Raw genomic sequence first — 18,200 nt, 5'->3', positions numbered from 1 at the left:
TTATACCCAGAATCTCCTGCAGTGATGGCCATCAACCTAGATGGCTTTAAAAGAGGATTAGGCCAATTCATGTCGGAGGAGAGAGCTATGGGATGAGACTGTGGCTCTTGGCCTGCTGTGGGGCAAGACAGGAGAGGCACCAGCTGGCCCTGTGAGAACAGAAGGCTGCACTCTGGCCTGTGAACTCTGTTGTCTTTCAGTTAGAAGTAAAGCTTTTCCCACCATCACCTGCCCATCAACCAGACGGGTGTGATCCAGACTCCTGGCTGACATGCTTGTGCCTGTTCAGACATGCAACCTGATACGGAAGGGGGGGGCATGTCTTCACCTCCTTCTTTGCTACAATATATCCATTTATTTCCAATTGTCAATGTCAAAAGGGACTAAAATCTATAAAATTCATAGAAAATCAACGTGCCAATTTGCTCAATTTCTCTAGGACTCCATGACACCTCCCCGTCCTCCATAATCCCTCAAGCAAGGTGTCAAGACCCTAATCCTGTCAAATCACTCTGCCAAGCCTTTCCACTGGGCAATGCCAGGTGGCAGACTATGCATACATGGACCATTGTCTTCTCATCACCGGTACTCAGGATGTGCTTATCTGCGCATATCTCCAGCTCTGCATATTCCCCCCTCCCTCCTCCATATGTTAATCCTGTCTAACCCAACCTCTTCTTAATATATTCATGATGTAACCTGTGTAACCCAACCTCTTCTTAATGTATTCATGATGTAACTGGGATGTATTTTGCACTGTATTCTGGAACATGGAGGGAAGTTTCAGAAGTTCATGTCACCCCTTTCTCGCTGTTCAATCTCGCCTTGAACCTTTTGCGCAATAAACTTGGATCTTCTGCAGTTTGCTCCTGTCTCCGGCTGAGCTCATTTTGCTCCGCAGGGACCCGCGGACTTAGTCCGACGAGCTGGGTGGCAGAGCAGCCTCGCACAACCCCTCAGAGATTCAGAGGATCCTTGGAGACTGAAGAGGAAGCTCTGCTGAGAACCACAAGAGGTCACCATCCAAGGAATCCAAGGCAGTGGTTCATTATTAGTGATCCAGAGCATAGAGTACCATGGCCATGTCAGGACTGTGGCAGGAGAACTAGCTGGAGCTGGAAATGGGCACAGCTAGTCACCCAAGGCCACCTGCGTCTCCAGTGACCATGTTGGATCCAGGAGTGCCCCCCAAGCATATAGGGCTGTGTGGCGGTTAAGCTATTATGATTATTATGTTGACAACACAGATGGATGATTCAGCTGGCTCTGAAGCATGAAGAGACAATGTATTTATTTCTCTTTTAAACCTCTGTTCAGTAGAAAGATAAAGGCCTTCGCTAAGTCACTTTCATGAAACCTTTTAACATTCTTCAGCCTCAGTGTCAAGGAAGTTGCCCTCTACTCCCATTTCTGTGGATTTTTCCTGGACAAACTTTGTACCTGGTTCTATTCCCTTGTTTCACGTTTTCTGCAATGATCCCACAAAACCTTTTATCGTTTCGTTTGCTACATAAAGAAAAAAACTATTGCTTTGAAGAGACTGGTTTACCTTGTAGATGCAACTCAATATCCTTTCCCATATTTCAAGAAGGCAGAGAAAACTATTTGTCTGATCAAATAAGTTTATGTGTCTGATGAAAGCTTGTGCTCCAAAAGCTGTTCCAATTTATAAGATATGTCATTCAGTATTGAAGAAACAGAATTTATTTATTTTTAAAGGCAAATTGTTTGGATAACCACCTCATATCACTGTGACATTTAAAGTAACTGAAAGTTTGTCCATTAAAACTTGCCATCTTCCTGCTGAACCACTGAAAAAATTGAAGAGTTGTACAGTTCCAAAAAAGGTTATGATCATCAGTGAAACACTTGCAGTGCTGTAATTAAAACTGGGGGCAGCACAGCGTACGTATCTTGCCAAATCATTAACCCCAGACAATCTTGCCTGCACACTGCTATATTTTCCAGCCCTGTTGCTGCCATTATCATATGTTTCGCCATGGCAGTAATTGATTTTCAGACCATCAACCTGCAATTTTAATAAAATATAATTTGAAAGTCCTTTTCCTGTTTTTTCATTTGTGTTAATAAAATCAGAGAACTTTCCTCAATTTGACAAAGTCCATCTGAGAGGTCTACAAACCTTACAGCTTGACTCATCTGCTTCATTTGAGCACTTCCTGGGGTGCAGTCAAAGAGGATAGAAAACTATTTTGCTACTTTAATTTTTCCAATACTATCGACTCAATAAACTCATTTTGAATTCCTGGTACCATCTGCCGTTTCTGAAAACTAAGCCTCCTTTATTTGTTTGCATTCTAATGGTCAGTTCTTTCGATGCTTTGAAGTACTAATGGTCCCAGGGGTTGTTGATTGGCTAGGATTAAAGCCTGTTACACACTTAGGACATTAGGAGATTAAGTAACTATTCACATACTAATTGTTGACGCTCAGAAGTAAGTCCACACATTCCAATACACATGGATCTTAGATTCTCAAGGTCTGACACACAGTCTTTCCACATAAACACTAATTAACCTAACCCTAACCTTAACCCCTTCAAATACACTTTAAGATTGACTTATATCCCGGTTATCACATACAAGTTCTAATTAAATCCTAATATTTACTAAACCTAAACATTTAGCACCCCATATCTAAAAGGTAAAGGGACCCCTGACCATTAGGTCCAGTTGTGACTGACTTTGGGGTTGCAGCACTCATCTCGCTTTATTGGCCAAGGGAGCCAATGGTCATGTGGCCAGCATGACTAAGCCGCTTCTGGCGAACCAGAGCAGCGCACAGAAACGCCATTTACCTTCCTGCCGGAGTGGTACCAATTTATCTACTTGCACTTTGACGTGCTTTGGAACTGTTAGGTTGGCAGGAGCAGGGACCGAACAACGGGAGCTCACCCCGTCATTGCGGGGATTCGAACCGCCAACCTTCTGATCGGCAAGTCCTAGGCTCTGTGGTTTAACCCACAGCGCCACCCGCGTCCCACCCCACATATCTATTACAGTATAAATACTGAGCTTGATGTACCAGTGGAAGGAAATATATATATATAATTAGAAATCAATATGAATGTTTACTGGGATGAATGTAGCACCTCCCATCTTCAATCCCAGGAAAGGCAGGATCTGCGTGTCTCCTTATTCCTCCCTCAGCTGAGATCTGGCAGAACGGAAGACATGAGAGCCATCTTTCAATATCAGGAGGGCTGACCTGTGGAAGACGGAGCAAACTTGTTTTCTCCTGCTCTAGAGGGGAGCACCCAGAATAAGGGACCCGGAGGACCAGAAAGCAGTTTCTGCTTAAGCAGCAGGAAGAACATTCTGACGGGAAGAGTAGCAGAATCTCTTGGGAGATGGCGGACTCTCCTTCCTTGGAGGTTTTTAAGCAGAGTTTGGATGGCCATCTGTCATGGATGCTTTAGCTGAGATTCCTTCCTTTTGTTGTAAGCCAAAAATGGCTTATCTTTTGAGTTACACCCATAAAACTCAGAGACAAGAGGAGTTAGGAGTCCATCGTTGTTTATTGCAAAGCAATGGTTTACAGTCGAATCTTTTTGCAAAACTGCAACCCCGCCCAAGGGTCAGGGCAAGGATGTTTGTAAGTTTCAAACAAAACATTTCCATTTCCACCAATCATATACATAATTACCTCATTTCATGTTTAATACACATGCACAATGAGCATTGCTGACTAAGCTTTGATTCTCACCGTGATCAGTTACATTGGGTTAGTATTCATGTTGGGAACCTGTGTTACGCGTAGCCATTTGCAACATGTATCAACTTATGTTCTAGCTTTAGGGAAGACGCTCTTACTCGGCTACGAGTGATCGCCAAAGAAGAAGGAGATTTATTGTGGCCCTTTGGGCCTCCACACACTTTCAGGTGGCAGGATTAGATGGCACTCAGCGTCCCTTTCAACTCTCTCATTCTAAGATTCTGGGAAGAGGTTTCCTGCTTCTTGCAGAGCGTTTTTCACTGCAAGCTGTTCCTCCTGCTTCCGGCCAAAGGAGCGAACAGCTCAGAAGGCCAACCAAGCGGTCACACCCCCATCAGACATCCCTGGAGTGTGTGCAATGCGCGTGGTTCCTCCTGGCGTGTTGCGTTCTCTCTCTCTCTCTCTCTCTCTCTCTCTCTCTCTCTAGCTCTGTGTGTGTCTCGAGAAAGAACTGCGGAGAGGAAGAGATGGGTGAGCTCAGTGCACTCGGCTTGCCACGGGTTAAAATGTACTGAGCTGGGTTCCTAGAGATGACAGGAAAGAAAAGAAAAGAAAAGAAAAGAAAAGAAAGGAAAAGGGGGCTTGTCCTCCCGAGCAAAAGCCCCTCCCTCCCGGGCTCTTCCTGCAAGGGGCGTAGCTTTGGTCTCTGCGCTCTGCAAATGCTGCCTCGGCGCCGCCATCTGGGATCTGGTGAGTCTTAGCTGTCTCCCCCCCCCCCATAGGGTGCACGGGGGTTTCGGGGGTGGGCAGGGTCGCTAGGGAGGATGCATGGGGCTGGGCGCTGTGCATAGAGCCCGGAAGGGACTCCAGGGGTCCAAGCCCCTCACAGCAAGGCCGGGAGCCGAGGTTGCTGCCCGCGTCTCCTCTGCAAAGGCAGGCAGCGAGCGAGTTGACAGGAGCTTTGCAACTCTAAGTCTGCCTTTGGATCAATACGCTGCTTTCCGCTTTAGGGAGGGTCTTTGGGTCAGGGGAAAGACAGCATGCAAATACAGTGGTACCTCGGGTTAAGTATTTAATTCGTTCCGGAGGTCCGTTCTTAACCTGAAACTGTTCTTAACCTGAAGCACCACTTTAGCTACTGGGGCCTGCCGCTGCGCCGCTGCTGCACAATTTCTGTTCTCATCCTGAAGCAAAGTTCTTAACCTGCGGTACTGTTTCTGGGTTAGCGGAGTCTGTAACCTGAAGCGTCTGTAACCTGAGGTACCGTACCACTGTAAGCGAAATTGAGATTGTAGCGGGACAGAAACTTTTGGGCATAAGATGATAGAACCACAGAATTGTAGGGTTGGAAGGGATTCCGTGGGTCATCTAGTCCCCTTGCAACTAAAGCATCCCTGGCAAATGACCATCCAACCTCTGCTTAAAAGCTCCAAGGAAGGAGAGTCCACCACCTCCCTAGGAAGACTGTTCCATGCAAGAAATAGAGACGAAAACTTGACCCCTGCAACAAATATGGAAAGACTGTTGGAAGATGGAGGGCAGAAAAAAGAAAGGGCTTCTTCAAGTGGTGCTGAATTAAACTATGCAACTCCCTCCTGCAGGAAGCAGTGATGGTCACCAACCCAGATGGCTTTAAAATTAAAACCTGAAAAGGGAGAAAAACTGCAAATTCCTACAGGCTCCTCCCTGTCTTCTTGAGGCTCTATATGTGTCTTTTTTTTGGGGGGGGGAGATGCCCTTGATTAGTCGCCAATGGTATGTGCAGCGTTCTGATAGAGCAGCACTCCAGATATTATTAACCCAAGCCTCTATTGGTATATTAGAGGTTTCCTTCCGTCGTTGGGAAATTATTAGTTTAGCTGCTGTGAACAGGAAAGAAATAAATTTTTTAGATTTAAGGTTGGAGCTTGGGGTCAAATCTAGTGATAATAAAGCAAGTGCCAAATTAGGAGGGATATTTTGTTAATTTTGGAGGTCAGGTGAAAAACTTTTTGCCAAAAGGCATGGGCCACAGTACACTCCCACCAACCATGGAAGTAGGAACCTCATTCTCCACAACTTTGCCAGCATAATGGTGAGCTGGATGGATTGATCTTTGCAGGGCGTGGGGGGGAGTGCAAAGTCACCAAAAGATAATTTTAAGGGAAATTTCCTGGAGGTGAGCTGAAATTGTTTTTAGAGATGGATTATGCCATATAGATTCCCATGTTTTTTCACTTATTGAGGTTTCTATGTCAGTTTCCCATCTCATTCAAATATCTTCCATGCTGCCCACAAAGCTGTCTCCTGTATATGTATCTTGAGGCTTTATCCCCCCCCCCACTTGAGGCTTTATATTATTATTGTTCTGGTTGTTATTGTGAGTATTGCTATCACTACTACTACATTTATTGCCCAGGGCAGGTTACAACCATTTCAAACCTTCGTATTAACAAGAGTGAATACAAATGACAGTCAGAGCAATAGGGTGGGTCCTGAAAGCACAAGTCTCCAGTGTCAGAGGCCATAGTGAAGAGGGGAAGGTACCAGGATCATGGCAATGAAAGTACTGAATAGAGTTCGGGTGATAACACAATCCTGTTTAACACCTGATCCCACTATGAATGGTCCACTTTGAGGGCCCAGAAACCTATGTCTCCACTGTGGAAGGACGTGTGGATCCAGAATTGGCCTCCACAGTCACTTATGGGCTCACAGTAAAAACTGTGTTTATGGAGGACAATCTTACTTGGCTACGAGTGCCGAGGAACTGCCACAAGGATGCGCTGTTTTGGGCTACCACTTCCCCTAAAACGCAGAGGGTGGTGAAACTCCCAAGAGACCCCCTTTGCCAACCTGAGCACCCAAGAGTGTAGAGAAGGAGATGGTTCTGCTTAAGTGAACAGCTCACGTCAGCACTTTGAATTGGGTCTGGAAATGAATGGACAACCCCAGCAGCTCTTTTAAAACAAGAATTAAATGTGTTATCAAAGGTTGTTGCACAGCCCCCAGTCCCCTCCCCATTCATCTTTTCATGGTGGTAGATGGGAAGAAGTGGTTGTGGAACCAGACCAGGTAGGGTGAAGGAGGAATGAGGTGACATAGGCTGAGCGGTGGGGGGGGGGCAGCCAGGGTTCCCCCGGGCCGGAATGAATCTCTCTTCTAAGCAGTTGACAAACCATTAAAAAAAAAAATCAGTGGTCAGGATTCACATAACCAGCTCCATCACTTGCACAATGGGGCTTCCCCCAATATCCTCTACCTCCCTGTGCCCCCATGTGCCCCTTGACATTGGCTAAGGGCATCGGGAGGGTATCTCAATCCCCAGAACATCACATGGCTTGCTCAGACAGAATGATTAGAATAACACCATGTGGAGTTTCAGCCATTTTTACAAAGATGTTAAAAAAAGCATGCACAATTAAAACATGCAGCAAAAGAATCCTATTAAAACAACATAGCAAACAACAGAACAATGTGTTGGAGATAATGTTTATGCTAAGAGAATGGCATTTTTCTTTGTCTTCTAGGGTCCTTTGAAGAAGTAGCTGTTTGTGGGATCATGGACTCTCTCGGTAAGGCTCCCTGTTGGATCACATGTGTTTTGAAATTCAATACATATCCCTAAGTGAGAAACCTCCAGTATCTTAAAGGAGCTCAACTGCACCACCTACAGCACCTGGAATTCTAAACCTTCCACAGCCTTGAATGAAGGGCTGTCTACTGTTTGGTCTGTGAATATTCTTCCTCCGGTTATTCCTTCTTAAACCATGATCAGCCTGGTCTGAACTGATAAATGTAGACTACAGAGTAGCTTCTGTCTATTTTTGGTTGAACAAAGAGACAGCAGCCTTTGGAGATGGAGCAGATTCCATTAATGGGCCAAATAAAACCCACCCCAGGAAAGAGCTAGGTTTTTCAAATCTCAGGTTCTCATAAGTAGCATTAAATAGCATTAATTAGCATTGCTCAATACTTTGAGGCTCCATTTCTTCCCAAGGCTTTAATCTATTTTGCTGTTTGTTGCAGGTGGTGATGATTTGGAAATTAAGAACAAGGGAGACCACAGCAAAATACACACAGTGGAGAGACAATCAAAATATTCAGAGGGTGGAGAGAATTTCAGTCAGAGCTCCCATTCCATTTCCAGTCATGGAAATCCTATTGGGAAGAAACCTTTCCAGTGCTTGGAATGTGGAAAGAACTTCATTCGAAACTCCCATCTCACTTCCCATCAAAGAATTCATACTGGGGAGAAACCTTATCAGTGCTTGGAATGTGGAAAGAGCTTCAGTCAGAAGGAAAATCTCACTTCCCATCAAAGAATTCATACTGGGGAGAAACCATATCATTGTCTGGAATGTGGGAAGAGCTTTAATACAAGCACAAGCTTCCATAGACATCAAAATATTCACCGTGGGGAGAAACCCTACACGTGCTTGGAATGTGGAAAGAGCTTCAGTCAGAACACTCACCTCACTTCCCATCAGAGAATTCACAGTGGGGAGGAACCATATCAGTGCTTAGAATGTGGAAAGAGCTTCACCTGGAAGGAAAGTTTCATTTCCCATCAAAGAATTCATACAGGGGATAAACCGTATCAGTGCTTGGAATGTGGAAAGAGCTTTAATACAAGCAAAACCTTTCGTCAACATCAAAGTATTCATTGTGGGGAGAAACCATTTCGGTGTGAAGAGTGTGGAAAGATTTTTAGACGAAAGGAAAATCTCACTTCCCATCAAAGAATTCATACAGGGGAAAAACCATATCAGTGCTTTGAATGTGGAAGAAGCTTCACCCAGAAGGAAAGTCTCAATTCCCATCAAATAATTCATACAGGGGAGAAACCCTATCTGTGCTTGGAATGTGGAAAGAGCTTCAACCAGAGGGCCAATCTCATGGCCCATCAAAGAATTCATACAGGGGAGAAACCCTATCACTGCTCAGAATGTGGCAAGAGCTTCAGTAAGAGGGCCAATCTTACGGCCCATCAAAGAGTTCATACGGGAGAGAAACCCTATCAGTGCTCGGAATGTGGAAAGAGCTTCAGTCGGAACTCCCATCTCACTTCCCATCAAAGAACTCACAGGGAGGAGAATCATAGAATCACAGAATTGTAGAATTGGATGGGAACCAGTGTTGAACCAAAGATGAGACTGTTCTGGAAGGCCTGCAAATGCCACAGTGGTAGTCAAGATAACCCCAAACTAATTGGTAGTTGTTTAAGTAATGAATTCACCTATGTTTATGTATTTGCTCTGGTATATGCAAATTGGCTTGCTTTGACGCTCTGCTTGTGTGTGGGCTGGGGTGCTGGGCTCTTGGCCCAGAAAAGGAACCTATCTGTAAGATTGAGTATTTGCTACCTATGCCCTCATTGGCCAGGTGGAGTTAAGGGAGGTTCTCGCCAAAGTGACATACGCTACTTTGTGCAAAAGTATTGCTTAATATATTAGCACATTGTAGAAAAGTCATGACGACCTCTCACTGCTCTGGTGGCTTACTCGTGTCTGTAACGGCAGCGGGGCTGTGCAGGTATGTCACAAATTTACACCTTTCTGGAATAAAGCACTAGAACTGGTCATTCTGGCACTTTTGACATCTTTCCTTGGTATCTCTGCATCAAACCACTCGTACAGGCCCTCCTTTGAGCCCGTCAATTGGCGTAGATACTAAAATAAGGTGGATTGGGGCAGGCAAGGCCAAGGTGCTGCAGAGGATCCAGCTTATTTTACTGATGACTTGTTAATTATTTCATATGACTTATGCTGCATTTGTGATGTTATGTTCTATTGTTTGTAAGTCACTTTGGGATTTCTTTGAATGGAAAGTGGTATAGAAATACAATCAATCCATTCCATTCCAATCCAGTCCTCAGCCTGTTGGGCTGCTCAGGGAGATGGGCAGTGTTTTCAACCTTCCCCTTCCTCCCCATCTGGCGTGAAGCTCCCCGTTCCTCCCTGTCTGAGCAGGCGGAGGTCAAGGAGAGAGCAACTGTGCCTGCCCCTGTTGGGAGGCCTGAAAAAGCCAAGAAAATGGATTATGTGGGGAGGAAAAGGAGAGATCTTTGGAACCCAGAGAAGTGGGCGGGTGGGGGGGGAATAGCAGGTGGATCAGCAGAGCAGGAGTGACAGAGGAACCAGGAAGAACAAACAAAGAAAAATGGGAAATCCTTTCCAAAACGGACCACAGAGGTAGAACAGGTCAGTGACCTGCAAATTGAGCTTTCATTTGATTTTGGATATAATATTCAGTTAGAATCTTGGGAAAGGCTGTGGAATAAAGGTATGAACTTTACTGCATATAGTGCACTTAAAAAAAATGTGATGAAAATGTTGTATAGATGGTATTTAACACCATCAAAACTTGGTAAAATGTATAAGACAAGATCTAACAAGTGTTGGAAATGCAAAGAAAAGGAAGGTATCTTTTACCATATGTGGTGGACTTGTAAAGAGGTGAAGGTTTTTTGGGAAATGATATATAACGAGTTAAAGAAAATGTTTAAAAACACTTTTGTTAAAAAACCAGAAGTCTTTTTACTGGGTATAGTAGGTGAAGAGATACGAAAAAAGATAAAAGACTGTTCATATATGGAACAACAGCGGCAAGAATCCTTTTAGCCCAAAAATTGAAATAACAAGAAGTACCAGTGAAAGAAGAATGGTGGATGAAAATGATGGACTTTGTGGAACTGGCAAAGCTGACGGGATAAATCTGAAACCAACACGATCAAGTACATCCAAAAATACTGGAGTAAATTTATATAATATTTGAAAGATCACTGTAAGCAATTAACAACACTAGTAGGGTTATCTGAAGACTTGTAAAAAGATTTTTTTTTACCTTTCTATATATATATTTAAATTTTGATGTATTTAGTACAGTGGTACCTCTGGATGCGAACAGGATCCGTTCTGGAGCCCCATTCGCATCCTGCAGTGAACGCAACCTGCACGTGCGCGGGTCACGATTCGTCGCTTCCGCACAAGTGTGTGATGTCATTTTGAGCGTCTGCGCATGCGCAAGCAGTGAAAACTGGAAGTAACGTGCTCCATTACTTCTGGGTCACCGCGAAGCACAACCCGAAAACGCTCAACTCGAAGCTACTTCAACCCGAGGTATGACTGTAATGAGTTATATTAGAATTGGAAAATATATAAAATGCTGAGATATAAGGTTAGTTTTGAAAGCCAAGAGGTGGGAGGGAAGGAAGCTGACAGGCTCTAAAGAGCCAAAGAAGTAAAGTGGATAATAATGATGTGATTATATATGTTTAAATGGAAAATTAATAAAAATTATTTTAAAAATAATAATTGAGTTTTCATCGGAATTTGTTTGCCCCAAGTTTGCACGGAGGTGACAGGTCTGATCCTATTTTTGTGCTCTGGCCTGGAAGGGTCCTTGGCTCCCAGTCACCCCCCTGGCCCTGAGGAGACCCAGACTTGCTGAGCTTCAGCACGGAGCGCACCTTCTGCTCATGCTCAGGGGCCTCATGGGGTCTGCTTTACCCCTTTGAAGGCCAGGACTGAAACTATTTTTATATATTGCAAATTATTCCTCATTTCATTTTTCTTTCTTTTTTAATGGTGTTGGTTCCTTAGTACGCTTTTTAAAGAGAGAACTTGATTCAGCCAGAACTGCCACCATCTTTTTACAGTTTGCTTCCTCCCTTGGAATGCCACTGGGCTGCTGGGCTGTGTTACCTGCAGCTCCAGGAGTTCCCAGGGAAGAGGACGAATTGCCTGCTTTGTCCCTCCTGAGTGAACAGTCTGTTTCTGTGGCCTGGGGAGGCGCAAGAGAGGCAGTCTTTCTTGGTTCTGTCTTCGCAGCCTATGATGTGCCAAGGGCAGGGGTTGCAGCTGCTCTGCAGGGCAGCAGGAAAGGCTCAAAGCGAATGCGGCAGACGGTGTTGGCATTACCCACCTTTGGGAGGAAACTGGTCTAAACGTTTGCATTTCAATCCCCCCCCCCCTTATTATTGGTATATATGGTGAATTCTGTCTTTTTCAATGATTTGTGATATACCTTTTTTGAGTAGAAATCTTTTGTATGACACACTCCAATAAATGTTTTGCAATTTTACCCAGTGTCTTTGTGGTAAACACTCCCATGAGGCAAATATTTATGTAGCACAGTCTGTGACCTTAGGAAAGCTGACGCTCAGAGAGATGGATTTGCTCACAGCCCCCAGATGTCTTGGTCCAGTGGACCAAAAGCCAATTTCTCCACAAAGGAGTGATGAGTGAGAAATGTTTCTGTCCAGCTAAAGGCAACACCTGGGAGATGCCCAAGGCACCCTGGACGAGGGTTCACGGCTGAACCTTTATGGTAGTGGTGGACACCTATTCCAAATGGCTGGAGGTGGCCCCGATGCCCTCCTCCACTACCCAAGCCGTCATCCGGGTGCTGCGGGGCCTGTTTGCAACTCATGGGTGTCCTGATGTCCTCGTCTTGGACCTCAGTTCACATCAGGCACCTCTTCTCCTCCTTCTGGAACCATCCCTTTCCCCTTGCCTCCTCGCTTTAGACTTTTCCCTCACAAGTTGGGGTACAGGTGGGGTTGCCATATTTTGAAGAGCAAGGAAGAGGACACATTTGCCGACTGCTACTTTTAACTATGGATCGCTATGACGACTCCCATTTTACATACCCATGAAAAAGAGGACGTGTCCTGGAAAAAGAAGATGTATGGCAGGCACAGCTCATATGCCCCTCCCCCCCAAGCCAGCCTGCCTGTGGGGTTCGGGGACAGGTGGCGATGGCCGCCTTGTCCGGGGCGGGCGGAGGTCCATCTCCCATTCTGTATGGGAGGCACACACCCAAGTTGGGCTGCCTGTGTTCTTCCGAGCGCTGTTTCCGTGCTTGAGGGAACACAGAGGGAGAGAGAGTGCAGCCCAGACTCCCACCGGAGAAAAATAGCAGGAGTGATGAAAAGCATAAAGGTACTGCAGCATTTTTGAGCAGGAATTGGCAAGCCACTCCAGTATCCCTGCCAAGAAAACTCCATGGACAAAGACAGGAGTGCCTGGCGTTCTCTGGTCCATGGGGTCACGAAGAGTTGGACACGACTAAATGGCTAAACAACAACAACTGCAGTATTTGCAGACACCTAAAGCAAGTTTCAGTGTTGCCTTCACCTACTCGCATTGCTTACTCTCACATCCTGGATCTAGTACATACCTAATTAATGCCCCTGATATCTAACGATTCATAAGAAATTTGAGTGGGCTGCATTCTCACCCACCTCTTAAAAGATCAGAGTATGGAAGGGTAACATGGGAATAATAACGAATGTGATAAGAGCCTCAATAAGTGTACGAATTTCAGTATATAGTAAAGTGAACTTAAAAGGTTTAAGGCTTGGAGTACTGCTCCTAAACATGCTTTATATAAACAAGATTCCATAGGGTTGCCATTAACATTTTTTATAGGTTTCAGCAGGACTTAGGCATGACTAACTTTCTCTGGACCAGGGACATAATGTTATCCAATGCCCACATTGCTAAGTATATAGACTTTGTGGTAATGAGTGAGTAGAATGTCAGTGTATTTTATTTAATTTTATTTTTTAAAATGTGATTTTATGCAGCAAATATTTGTACTTTATGTGTCTCTTTAAACCTGTCAACAATGAAGAACAATTTGCAATGATTGTTTTTAATATGCTGGCCCAATAAAGTGCATTATCTATTCTTACTACTTTTTCATTGTTACCATATGTCCAAAAGTTCCAGGCATCCACATCATAATTATACACCATTACTAAGAATGCAGAGGCATTGGCACACATATAAACTTCTCCTTGAGTTTTTGCTCAGGCCAAATGTAGTGACAAATGCACAGTGTAAGGTTATGTTATGAAATCATTGTTATGAATTAAAATATTTATATTTTCTTAAAAAATAAGCCAAAGTCCTTAGAAGTTATATCAACTTACAAATCAAATGTAGAATCATAGAATCATGAAGTTGGAAGGGGTCATCTAGTCCAACCCCCTGCAGTGCAGGAATCCTGCTCACAGCCATCCCTGGGTGGAAATTCACTTAAATAAAAACTGAAAATAAAGGAGTTCCATGCCAAAGTGGCTAACAAGCTCTTGTGAATGTACAAAATTGCCATTGCTCTTTCACAAGGTCAAACTACACATACATGTACTATGTGCACTTTTTTTATGAAAAAGGCAGATCACTGCCATAGCCCTGGTTGCACATAGCTTAATTACCTCAAAGCTGGATTACTGCAATGTGTTTTGTCTGGGGCTGCCCTTGAAGAGCATTCAGAAACCCACACCTTAGGAATATGGCTGAATTTTTGGCCAGTTTGAAGCATCACATTTCGCCACTTCTGTATCATATTCACTAACTTATTCTTCATTTTCAGGAGCTATTTGAAGTTTTTGTTATCGCCCCAAAAGCCTAAAATCAATGGTGGGGGCCTCTGGTCACAGGTCTAGTTAGTATCAGATACAACTAAAGATGGATAAAACCATGAATTTCAATTTCTCTCTGTTTCCCATTTTTCCAGTCCTAAATTGAGTTTGCCCTGTTCCACACCAGTTCGTTAAACATAAATAAATAAATAAAAAGTCCACACAAAAATTAATACAATTTTATGTGCATTTATCCTAATATACTGGTATTCACACATTTCCCAACATTATTTTCACTATTTTGTGTTAGTTTCTGTTTTGCCACTGAGCAGCTGCTTAGAGTCACAAGGCTCTGTTTACATTCCAGAGACAGTGCAGGCTGTTGGAAGTCTCACGGGAATGGGAGACGGATGTGACATTACTGGTTTCCTGTTTCCTTTGTTCCGTAGTTGTTTGGTTGCTCTCTGCTCTCACAGGTAGTGGATGTATTTTTCTTTGTCTGCGTAGTAAGAAATAAAGCATAGTGATGTAGCCATAAATCTCATCACTTCTGCTGCCTGGATTCTCTGCTGAATGGGGGAACGTGCCTTGGAGCCTCATCAAAGGCTCAAGGTTGTTAATTATTCATCGGAGGCGATTCCGGAGGACTCGGCTGGAAGGTGAGCTTTCTCAGCTCGCCCGAGTGGAGATTCCGACATTTTGTGGGTCACTGTTGCTTACTGGGAGGGAGATGGGGAGGCCCAAGGTGTATAGCAAGCCTACCTAAGGAGACAGGATTGCTTTGAGTGAAGGTATGGCTAATCTTTGCCCAGAGTCTTCAGTCCTCAGTTCTCCCTTGCAAGGTGCCAATGGCTGAATACTCTTAATTCTCCTGTTCTCCATTAATGAGCAGGAACCTACTAGGTTGCTGAGAATATTGACCTTCAAACATCCCTGGAAGTCAGGTTACACCAAACAGGACCGTACAAATCAATTTATATCTTAGTATTAGAATTACAAATATACAACAGATTGGTTCATATGACCCCAGGAAGTCTCTCAAGAACTCCTAGGACAAGAATTTGTAATTTGTAGGAGTTTATTTTTTATTTTTTTAAAATGATATTTATTAAACTTTTTCAGACAATAGAAAGTTACAAAATTATAAATAGAAAATAAAAAAGCATAATAATAAAAGGCAAAAAAACCACAAAAATACAAAGACAAAATACATAAAAAGTAAAGAAAAAAGTTAAAAAAAGAAAAATAATCAATATTTTCATGTCTTATGTTTCATTTACTTATTTCCTGACCTCCTCACACCCCCCTTTTCTGTATTCCAGTTCACATAGTTAGTTCAGCAAATCCTTACCCTCTATCATTTAACTTTACTTATTATCTTAACCTGTTATAACTATATATTTCCAGCCATTATCAATCCGCGTTTACATATTCTTGTTCATCTTTTTACCAATACCGCTTATTTTCAATCCAACATCCCTTCAACATTCATTAATTTTACAGTATTTCTGCAGGTAGTCTTTAAATTTCTTCCAGTCTTCTTCCACCACCTCTTCTCCTTGAGCTCAGATTCTGCCAGTCATTTCTGCCAATTCCATGTAGTCCATCACCTTCATCTGCCATTCTTCCAGAGTGGGTAAATCTTGTGTCTTCCAATACTTAGCGATGAGTATTCTTGCTGCTGTTGTAGCATACATAAAAAAAGTTCTGTCCTTCTTTGGCACCAATTGGCCGACTATGCCCAAGAGGAAGGCCTCTGGTTTCTTCAGGAAGTTATATTTAAATACCTTTTTCATTTCATTACAGATCATTTCCCAGAAAACCTTAATCTTTGGGCACGTCCACCAAAGGTGAAAGAATGTACCTTCAGTCTCTTTACATTTCCAACATTTATTATCGGGCAAATGATAAATTTTTGCAAGCTTGACTGGGGTCATGTACCACCTATAAATCATTTTCATAATATTCTCTCTTAGGGCATTACATGCCGTAAATTTTATACCTGTGGTCCACAACTGTTCCCAGTCAGCAAACATAATGTTATGTCCAACATCTTGTGCCCATTTAATCATAGCAGATTTAACCGTCTCATCCTGGGTGTTCCATTTCAACAGCAAGTTGTACATTCTTGAAAGTATCTTTGTTTTAGGATCTAACAGTTCTGTTTCCAACTTTGATTTTTCCACCTGGAAGCCAATTTTTTTATTTAGATTAAAGGTCTCTCTTATTTGGTAATAGTGAAGCCAGTCTCGCACTTTATCTTTTAGTTTCTCAAAACTCTGCAACTTCAGATTATCTCCTTCCTGCTCCAAAATTTCCCAATATTTCGGCCACTTGGCCTCCATATTGAGCTTTTTCTGAGCCTTCGCCTCCATCGGCGACAACCACCTTGGGGTTTTGTTTTCAAGTAAGTCTTTATATCTTGTCCAGACATTAAACAATGCTTTCCTGACAATATGGTTTTTAAACGCTTTATGTGCTTTAACCTTGTCCTACCACAAGTATGCATGCCACCCAAAAACATTATTAAAACCTTCTAAGTCCAAAATGTCTGTGTTCTCAAGAAGCAGCCAGTCTTTCAACCAGCAGAAAGCTGCTGATTCATAATAGAGTTTAAGGTCTGGCAGGGCAAATCCCCCTCTTTCTTTTACATCAGTTAGTATTTTAAATTTTATTCTGGGTAGGAGTTTAACAGTGACATCATAGGCATGTGTACTCAGAAGTAACCCTTGTTGAGTTTACTGGGATTTAGTCCCAGGTAAACGAGCATAAGATTGCAGCCTAAGACTCAATGGGCTTGATAAGGCATATATGGAATGAAGCTGTAAAAACACTGCAGAAGTATATTCTAAATCCATTTAACTGGATTTTCATTCCACTTGGAATGAATAATAATTTGTACTCACAATATGTATTACAGTGTGTGTGTGTGTGTGAGAGAGAGAGAGAAATCTGACTTTGTATGTTGTTTGGTATGTTACAGTTCTTAAGTTCATTGAAAATTTTATTACAATTATCCAAACTCTCTAAGGAAACAAATAAAGTAATTTCATATAAATCCACAGATACTTCAGAAATAAGAAGTTAAATCAACTGAAATCATCATTTGTTTACCCTAAACCAATATTTTTAGATATCAATATCAATTTATTGTGTAAGTCTAAGACCCTGTAGTTTGAGATTGAACAGCAGAGAAGGACAGGAGTAAAACTTACTTTTCTTGTTTCCTAGCACCAACTTTACTGAAATCAGGCATGCAGACTATGTCAGGCTTTTTTTCTCTTATTCTTGCCCTTTGCTATACTCATAATTTTGGGGCCGGAAGTGGATGGACATACTCATTTCCCATTGTTAATGGACTACTTCTACATATTTAAAATCTGCTTAACCTCTGATGCTACATTGGCTACAATTAAAATTTTTTATACTTACATTAATAACACATATGTTCCTGTGACTGAAGGACTCTAGAAGCACCTTTTGGTAACCACTGTTATAGCTATCAATCATTTCAACCTCCACCATTAAAGAGAACATTTTTTTTTGGGGGGGGAATAGATGCCACTTGGCATGCAAATATGCTGGAAGACCTTGTGGAGGACATACAGTAGGTATCTCTGGATAGATCCAGTAATTAGTGTTGGAGCTTCATGCTCCGGCAGCGGGGGGGGGGGGGGGAGCGGAGAGCAGGTGGGGGCGTGTCCCGTGTCCCGGGGGCGTGGCACACTGCCCGCAGGGGCGTGATGCCCAGCACGGGCGGGGGGCCAGTCGCAATGGCACCCCACCGGGATTGTGCTGCTGGGGGGCAGTGAGCTCCCCCCACTACCCTCTTCCTCTGCCAGTGCCAGTAATCCAGAGATGGGGAACCTTTGACACTCCAGATGTTGCTGAGCTGTAACTCCCATCCTGACCATTGGCAAATCCACACCGTGATCCACTCCCTCTGTGAAAGGACGTGTGGATCCAGAATTGGCCTCCACAGTACTTACGGACTCATTGTTAAAACACATATAGTCTGACCCCTGAAATGCAGAGATGGGACCCCAAGAGGCATCTAGTCCATTCCCCCACGAAGTGGGGACCAAGACAGATCTGTTCCTCTGCCCCGGGAGCAGGCTGTCCCCCCCCCTCCGTCCCAAACTCCCTGAGCTCTGTTCGTGCACAGACACCCCGA

The 18,200-nt window shown here is 43.4% G+C and overlaps 1 protein-coding gene and 1 long non-coding RNA gene across 2 annotated transcripts; one reads left to right on the top strand and one right to left on the bottom strand.

Moving 5' to 3' along the window:
- The first annotated feature begins 7,124 nt into the window (after positions 1 to 7,124).
- LOC309531619 (uncharacterized protein) lies at positions 7,125 to 13,353 on the top strand. Its single transcript, XM_082221206.1, has 2 exons — positions 7,125 to 7,229; positions 7,684 to 13,353. Exons 1-2 carry the CDS (start codon positions 7,217 to 7,219, stop codon positions 8,772 to 8,774), a joined length of 1,104 nt encoding a protein of 367 aa, XP_082077332.1. The 5' UTR covers positions 7,125 to 7,216; the 3' UTR covers positions 8,775 to 13,353.
- Positions 13,354 to 14,257: 904 nt separating this feature from the next.
- Positions 14,258 to 15,066, bottom strand: LOC309531256. Its single transcript, XR_014219178.1, has 2 exons — positions 14,789 to 15,066; positions 14,258 to 14,525 (listed from the first exon to the last, which is right to left on the bottom strand). It is a non-coding gene; the product is annotated as an uncharacterized lncRNA (long non-coding RNA).
- Between the last annotated feature and the right edge of the window lie 3,134 nt (positions 15,067 to 18,200).

Source organism: Podarcis vaucheri (assembly GCF_965113315.1).
Source record: "Podarcis vaucheri genome assembly, chromosome: 4".
Classification (NCBI taxonomy): domain Eukaryota; kingdom Metazoa; phylum Chordata; class Lepidosauria; order Squamata; family Lacertidae; genus Podarcis; species Podarcis vaucheri.
This window is presented reverse-complemented; position numbering and strand designations above follow the sequence as displayed.